This window comes from Meles meles, chromosome 11 (genome assembly GCF_922984935.1).
Source record: "Meles meles chromosome 11, mMelMel3.1 paternal haplotype, whole genome shotgun sequence".
NCBI classification, from domain to species: domain Eukaryota; kingdom Metazoa; phylum Chordata; class Mammalia; order Carnivora; family Mustelidae; genus Meles; species Meles meles.
The window spans coordinates 31,391,825-31,400,192 of NC_060076.1; the positions used below are offsets into that span (position 1 = coordinate 31,391,825).

The 8,368-nt window shown below is 44.2% G+C and overlaps 1 protein-coding gene across 1 annotated transcript; it reads left to right on the forward strand.

The window, feature by feature from the left end:
- The first annotated feature begins 6,087 nt into the window (after nucleotides 1-6,087).
- On the forward strand, nucleotides 6,088-6,628 carry LOC123953239 (gamma-aminobutyric acid receptor-associated protein-like). Its single transcript, XM_046023309.1, has one exon. The coding sequence runs from the start codon at nucleotides 6,135-6,137 to the stop codon at nucleotides 6,501-6,503; it is 369 nt and encodes a 122-aa protein (XP_045879265.1). The 5' UTR covers nucleotides 6,088-6,134; the 3' UTR covers nucleotides 6,504-6,628.
- The last annotated feature ends 1,740 nt before the right edge of the window (nucleotides 6,629-8,368 follow it).

Consider the following 8,368-nt stretch of genomic DNA (forward strand, 5'->3'; position numbering starts at 1 on the left):
ATTGGGCTCTCTGCTCAGCGGGAGCCTGCTTCCCCCTCTCTCTCTGCCTGCTTCTCTGCCTACTTATGATCTCTCTCTCTGTCAAATAAATAAATAAAGTCTTAAAAAAAAAAAAGTTCCCATGTGCTGTGAAGTATGATGTGTCCCCTCCAAAGTCATATGTCAAAACTCTAGCCCCCAGTTTGACTATATCCGGAGATAGGAGCTTTAGGAGATAATTAACATTCAATGAGGTCATAAGGGTGGCTCCTTATCCAATAGGACTGTGGCCTTAGAAGAAGAAGGAGAAGGAGAAGGAGAGGGAGAGGGAGAGGAAAAGGAGAGGGAGAAGAGAGAGAGATTGATTTCTCTTTGCCCTGTGAGGACACAGTGAGAAAGTGGCTGTGTCTCCAATGTGGGAAGAGAACTCTCACCAGAAAAAGACCATGTTGGTACACTGATCTTGGACTTCCAGGCTCTAGAACTGTGAGAAAATACATTTCTGTTGTTTGAGCCAACCAATCTATGGTTTTTGTTATGGCGGCCCTAGCTGATGAATACACCACATTTGTATTCAATTCCCAATTGAATTCCCATGGTTTGTTGCAAATGGCTGCTTCAGCTCTAGCTATCATGTCTATATTTCAGATGAAAAAAGTGGGGGAAACATACCCACAGAGTCTGATTGCCTTTAAAAATGCTTTTCCTGAATGGAACCTGGAAGTTCCATTCAATGACATATACTTAGATTTCACTGTCCAGAATTGTGATATATGGCCACCCTCGTCTGCAAAGAAGGCTGGGAAATGTACTTTTTGAGTAGACATATTACTGTACCTAATAAAATTGGAATTTCTGTTAGTGAGGAAGAAAGGAGAATGGATGGATATTGGGTGGGCAACTAGCTATCTCTGACATAGCCAACAAATGTATGGGGAGAAAAGTACAACCTTCATAAATAAGTTCAAATTAAACCAACCATAAAATACTATTTTTTATCCACTAGTGTAGAAAGGGATTTTTTAACGTTTGTACCTAGTAACAGCAAGGGCACAGAGAAAGAGGCACTCTCGTTATTGGTGATGGAAGGGTGAATATATTCAACATTACCAGGTAGATCTTGAAATATGCATATACTCAGGCCCATTAATTTCTATTTCCAGAAATGTATCCAGAATTAATCCAAGTCTGAAAGGACCTTTTTTTCAAAGAAGATATGCAAATGGCCAATAAGCACTCAAAAAGATGCTCAACGTCATTAGTGATCAGGGAAATGCAAAGGAAAACTACAATGAGGTACCACTTCACACCCACTATGATAGCTATGAAAAAGAAGACAGACTATAAAAAGTGTGACTAAAGATGTGAAAAAATAAAACACTCCTGGTGGGAATGTAAAATGATTCAGTGTCTTTGGGAAATAGTTTGTCAATGTCTAAAAAATTTAAACATAAAGTTACCATCTGATCTAGCATTCTACTCACAGATATGTGCCCAAGAGAAATGAAAACATTTGCACACAATAACTTTTATATAAGGGGCACCCGGGTGGCTCAGTGGGTTAGAGCCTCTGCCTTGGGCTCAGATCATGATCTCAGGGTCCTGGGATCAAGACCCGCATCGGGTTCTCTGCTCAGCAGGGATCCTCTTCCCCCCCCCACCCCTGCCTGCCTCTCTGCCTACTTGTGATCTCTGTCTGTCAAATAAATAAATAAAATCTCTAAAAAAAAATAAGATAAAAAAATAAATTCTAGAACCTACACAGAACCAAATTAAGAAAAAAAAAACTTTTATATAAATGCTCCTAGCAGGATTTCTCCTAATAACCAAAGGTCTAAACCATCTAATGTCCTTCACCTGGTGAATAGATAAACAAAGTAGATATTACCTATAAGATGGAATTTTATCAGCCATAAAAAGGGATCTGATACATGATACAACATGGATGAATCCTGAAGTGGGAGAAGTCAGTGACAGAAGATTGCATACTATATAATTCCATTTACATGCAATGTCCCAGACAGGAAGTAGATTAGTGGGTGTCTAGGGCTGAGAGATGGGGGAATTAAGGGTCCTAAATAAAGGGTATAGGATTTATTTTGGGGGTATGGAAATGTTCTAAAATTGATTATGTGATGGTTTCAAAACTCTGTGATTATCCTAAAAACCACTAGATTTTGGATTATATTGTGCGTAAATTATATCTCAATATAGCTGTTATAAAAGGAGGAGGTGGAGGTGAAGGTGAAGAATGGGAAAGGGAAGAAGAAAGAATTACCCTTAAAGAAAAAGACAATTCATTAAATTGTGGCCACATTTGATACAAATATCCCTAAAGTCATGTTTTCTCATCTGTACTCCCATGAACCTTCTTAGGTGTAATTTGGTTTCCACTTTCTTCTGTGTCAGCTGGAGTCTTGTTACTTTTTGTGGTCATACTTTCATCTCTTTGAGTCTAGTGTACTTGCAGGAAACACAGAGTTTGAGTCCCGCCTAACACTCTAAGCCTCAGTTTCCCTGGCTGCAAAATGGTTTTGTCTGCAGAATAGCTAAATTCTTTTCTGCTGTGTGAATTCATACTGGCTTCGGTTTCAGGGATGTTCCTTTTCTAAACTTGTTTCTAATTAATGGAATTGTGTTACCTTGAGTACCCCTACAGCCACCATTGGGAGTATATTAAAAAGATAACTGGCCGGGCACCCCGCCACCCCAGTCAGAAGAGTAAACAGTTCTTGATCTCAGAGTTGTGAGTTCCAGCCTCACGTTGGGTGTAAAGATTACTTTAAAAAAAAATCTTTAAAAACTTTATGGTTTGGAAAAGAACTGGAAAAGGAACCAGCAAGGATGTTCCAGAACTGAACATTGGGTCTGAGATAAAAGAGCAAGAGGCTAAAGGAATCACAGATGCTGTGGGAGGCAGAACTTAGGCAGTTAACATAGGGGTCATCGGCCCTTAGCAACTGATGACATTAAATGTGGGATGGGGCGCCTGGGTGGCTCAGTGGGTTAAGCCGCTGCCTTCGGCCCGGGTCACGTTCTCAGGGTCCTGGGATCAAGTCCCGCATTGGCCTCTCTGCTCAGCGGGGAGCCTGCTTCCCTCTCTCTCTCTCTCTGCCTGCCTCTCTTGTCTACTTGTGATCTCTCTCTGTCAAAAAAAAAAAAAAATGTGGGAGCTGCTAGATGGCTTTTATAGGTGAAGAACCCTCGTGTCGGTGGTGGTGAAAACCTTGCAGGTAAGAAAGACTGTGCTTAAGTTAAGCAATCTCAGAACTTGAGAAAGGCAGGGGTAATTGATGCATGGTTCTTGTGGAGAGAGAGCTCATGGAATCAAGGAACTCATACAGAACATGTTTTATTACACATTTGGGGTATATCCATTCTTTTTTTTTCTTTATAAGATTTTACTTATTTATTTGACAGGTGCCCCCAGGATGTATCCATTCTTGGCTTCACTTTACATGAAGAACACTGAGAAAGGAGTGGTTAAGAATCTCATATTATGTGATTGTTTTAGAGTAGAAACTAAAACTGGAATCTGTTTCTTATTTTTTTTTTTAAGATTTCATTTATTTATTTGACAGAGAGAGAGATCACAAGTAGGCAGAGAGGCAGGCAGAGAGAGGAGGAAGCAGGCTCCCTGCAGAGCAGAGAGCCCAATGCGGGGCTCCATCCCAGGACCCTGAGATCATGACCTGAGCCGAAGGCAGCGGCTTAATCCACTGAGCCACCCAGGCGCCCCTGTTTCTTATTTTTTATTAATAGCTTTTTCTTAGCCATTTTCCCCAAGGCATGACCTGTCTTTCTTTGCCAACATCTGGTCCCTCTTGGTACCAGGAAAGACTTCTTTCCATAATGGGTTGTTAGCGAGAGGAGTGGCTCCTAAATGTCCTGCATTCCTTTCCCACTTTCACAGAGCAGATGCAAAGATTGTGTAAGACCCTGCATAAAAAAGGATGTAAATAAGGAAGCTGTTCAACACCTGTGCTGGCTTACCTGTTGGCCAGGAGGAGACCAGATCTTCAACAAGGCTGTGCACAAAATTGCTTTGTTCCTGAATGCAGTAACTGGGTAGCATTTTAGGTTGTCCTTTTTGGTTAAGGGCTGAGTGTGTTCTGTGTTGTCGGGGAGACATGATATTTGGCAGAGGCTGAGGCTAGCCAGTCGTTTATCAAACTGAAAGGATTAGCAACGCACTGATGTGTTATGAATATTACTTTAAACTGGAAACCTCTGAACAGTTAGCAGCCACAGAAAGAAACACCTAAACTTAAGCAGATCCTCTCAAAAATACAGCTGCCATTCACCCTCCTCTAAGTGAGTTTCCCACATGGAAGAAGTCTGACCCTTAGCTCAAGGAAGTGTGAATTCAGCTGCCTGTGTGTGTGTGTGTGTGTGTGTGTGTGTGTGTGTGTACACACATATCTGTATCTCAATAGAACCTTCCATACTTTCCCATTGTGGCCCTAAACTATCTTCCTTCTGTTTCTTGTTTGTTTGTTTTTGAGATTTTATCTCTAAGTAATCTCTACACCAACGTGGGGCTCTAACCCATAACCCTGAGATCAAGAGTCGCAAGCTCCACCAACTGAACTGGTCAGGTACCCCCAGCCTCCTGTTCAAGTTATTGGATAAGCCTCTACCTTTGGCTGTTCAGGGAGTCACCAGCCACTGAGTACTCCTGCGGGAGCGGCATACTTTCCTCCTGCTGATCTATTGTTAGTTAATTTGCAGCCCCACCCCACCAGTTGATACGTTGGGTCCCCCCAAAATTGGGTACCCTAATAATGGGTCCGTGATTAAAGGACTGAGACTGATACAAAGCAAAGGTCAAGCAAAGCTTTTTTTTTTGCGCCAAGCATCAGGAATCAGACCGACCGTCGAACAGACTGGTCGGGGTCGCGCCTTACAGAGGATGACCCCTCCCTACTTTCCAGACTAACTTTTATAGAGCAAAGGCCACGTGGTTGGGCCTGGCCACACACAGGTGGCTAATTGAATTACAATTCACCCCACAGTAGCCATGGAAACTAGCCCATCACCTTGGTAGCTAGGGGACAGTATGCGCCCCCACTGATTGAATGTCTCCACCTGGCCTTACCCACCTTTGTACTTGGACTTTGTTACGTGGGACTGGTTAAGTAAGTTCCCCTGGGGGGGCAAGGTCAATCCAAGTTTTACAACAAAATGACAGTTCAACCGGGGTGGGGCTACTCTGGCTGAATAGGCCCTTACAGATCAGGTGGACAAAACTGGTGGAGAATATTTCCTCTCAACAAAACCCAGTTCCTTGCTTACCTGTTTGATGGTAGTGTAGGTAATATGTGCTGTTAAGAATTGGTCATATATCCACATGAACACAATTTCAGATATTAAAGGACACTGTAGTCAACATGTTGGTGCCCACCCAGGCCCTCAGCCAGGCCAGCACACCCATTTTTAGCGGCTGAGTGTTGGGGCTGAGGCTCCTGGCTGCAACCTTCTCCAGAGAACTGCTCTTGGCCAAATGGGAACTGCCTCCCTGGGGTGACTACCTCCCACCCCAGCTGCACCCACAGCCAGTAATCCACCCAATGCCTGGGTACAAAAGGCTGGCTCCTTTGCCTTAACGTGGGATGGGCAGTTTGTGCTCCTACTCCGTGGTGTGATCTGGGAGAGAAAACATCCTTGTTTAGCTCCTCCAGTTTTATCCTGCCTTCCTTAGTACCTTTCTCCTGGAAGCCCTCAATAAACTGCGTGCATGCTGTTTTCTATTTCAGTTCCTGCTTCCAGAGAATTTGACCTCAAACAGTAATACAGCTGACCCGTGTCCAACACAAGTCTGAACTGTGAGTTCCACCGATACGTGGACTTTTTTTTGATATGCTACAGTATTGTAAATGTATTTTCTCTTCCTTATGATTTTTTTTTCTTTTTTGTAGATTTTATTTAGGGGCGCCTGGGTGGCTCATATGGTTAAGCATCTGCCTTGGGTTTGGGTCATGATCTCGGCTCCTGGCTCAGCGGGGAGTCTGCTTCTCCCTCTCCCTCCGGCTTGTGCTCTCTCTCTCTCTTCCTCTATCATATGAATAAATAAAATCTTTAAAAAATAATAAAGACACACCCCCCCCCCCCCGGATTCCCGCAGCCCAGCCCGGTCCAGCCCGGTTCCCGGGAGGATGAAGTTCGTGTATAAAGAGGAGCATCCGTTCGAGAAACGCCGCTCTGAGGGCGAGAAGATCCGAAAGAAATACCCGGACCGGGTTCCGGTGATAGTAGAAAAGGCTCCCAAAGCTCGGATAGGAGACCTGGACAAAAAGAAATACCTGGTGCCTTCTGATCTCACAGTTGGTCAGTTCTACTTCTTGATCTGGAAGCGAATTCATCTCCGAGCTGAAGATGCCTTGTTTTTCTTTGTGACCAACATCATTCCACCCACCAGTGCCACAATGGGTCAGCTATACCAGGAGCACCACGAAGAAGACTTCTTTCTGTACATCGCCTACAGTGATGAAAGTGTCTACGGTCTGCAAAGCTGCTGCCCCTGAGGTGGGGGGTCTCGTTCTACAAAGAGGTGGCCCCCCTTCCCTGATCTCCTCCTCTGGGCTCAACCACCACCTCCCTTCTTCAGGACCTGCACTTCCTAATGTTTGAGGCTCTCCTCCAGCCCTTCTTAGCCGGAGGGCTCCGGGAGAGGTGGCCTCTCGGACCTCTCCTTTCTCCCCTTTCTTTTTTTTTTTTTTAAAGATTTTATTTATTTATTTGACAGAGAGAAATCACAAGAGAGGAAGGCAGAGAGAGAGGAAGGGAAGCATGCTCTCCGCTGAGCAGAGAGCCCGATGTGGGACTCGATCCCAGGACCCTGAGATCACGACCTGAGCTGAAGGCAGCGGCTTAACCCACTGAGCCACCCAGGCGCCCTCTCCCCTTTCTCTTACCAGCTTTCCCACTCTGCTTTAGGCTTCTTGGTTGTCAATCTCTGTCACCCCCACCCAGTGATTGTTTTGGTTTCTGTTCCCTTTCTAACTGCCCAAGGGGCTCAGAACCCCAACATTCCCTTCCTTTCACTACCTTCTTTTTTGGGGGTAGGTGGAAGGGACTGAAATTGTGGGGGGAAGATAGGAGGCACATCAATAAAGAGGAAACCATTAAAAAAAATAAAGAGCTTATTTTTTTGAGAGAGAGAGAGAATGAGTGATAGGGGCAGATGGAGAGGGAGAGAGACTCTTAAGCAGACTCGGAACTGATTGTGAAGCTGGGCATGGGACTTGATCTCACGACCATGAGATTGTGACCTGAGCCAAAAATCAAAAGTCAGAAGCTTAAACGACTGAGCCACCCAGGTGCCCTCCCACTTATTATTTTAATAACATTTTCTTTTCCCTAGCTTCTTTATTGTGAGAATACAGTATTAAATACACATAACATACAAAATATGTGTTAGAGGAATGTTATCAGTAAGGCCTCTGGTTCCTAGTAGGCTATTTCTGAGAATCAAAAGTTATGTGCAGATTTTTGACTGGAGGGGATCGGTGCCTCTAAACCCCTCATCGTTTGACCGTCAACTATACCATTAAATAGGGTTATCAGTAATGGAAACATTGACCTCTCAACTCGGTTTGGCCTTGTAAATTTTCTCTAAGAACGTTGCGGGGCAGAAAGGAAAAAGACTGGACTGTAACATACACTTGCGTTGTATGAAACCGCATGTTTTAGTGTACCGCTAGATGTAGCGTACAGGTTTCCTCTTGTGCGCAAGCTATCAGGTATGCTGGGTTGAGAAGGATTCTGAGGCCTAACCTGGCCTTAGTGTAGGAGTGCTGATTGATATTTTTGGTTTAGGCAAGAGAGGTGTGTTCAGAAGGAGATGCTGAGGGGTAATTTTGGTGTAGTTTTGCTGTGAAAACAAATTCTTCTCTTAACACAATTACATTTCAGACTTCTTTTTGGTGTCAAACCGAATGCAGTATGAATGCCTCAGTATTCAGTTTCAAACAAGTGCATGAGTGCTATCAGAAAGGCATGTTACGGGACTGGTTAAGAACACAGGCTCAGGGGCACCTGGGTGGCTCAGTGGGTTAAAGCCTCTGCCTTCGGCTCAGGTCATGATCCCAGAGTCCTGGGATCGAGCCCCACATCCGGCTGTCTGCTCCGCAGGGAGCCTGCTTCCTCTTCCCTCTCTCTCTCTGCCTGCCTCTCTGTCTACTTGTGATCTCTGTCTGTCAAATAAATAAATAAAATCTTAAAAAAAAAAAAAAAAGAACACAGCCTCAAAGACAAAAGGCTTGGGATGAAATTCTGACTCCTCTACTTACAAACTACGGTAACAGAAGGAGAGCTTCAACTACCTACCTCTGTTTTGATGTCCGTCTGTGTTGTGGGATCATCAAGCCCAAAGATCAAGATTGAATAC

Bases quoted from the DNA above. Each gene is read 5' to 3' on its own strand.
- LOC123953239 (XM_046023309.1), top strand. From the start codon at position 6,135: ATGAAGTTCGTGTATAAAGAGGAGCATCCGTTCGAGAAACGCCGCTCT.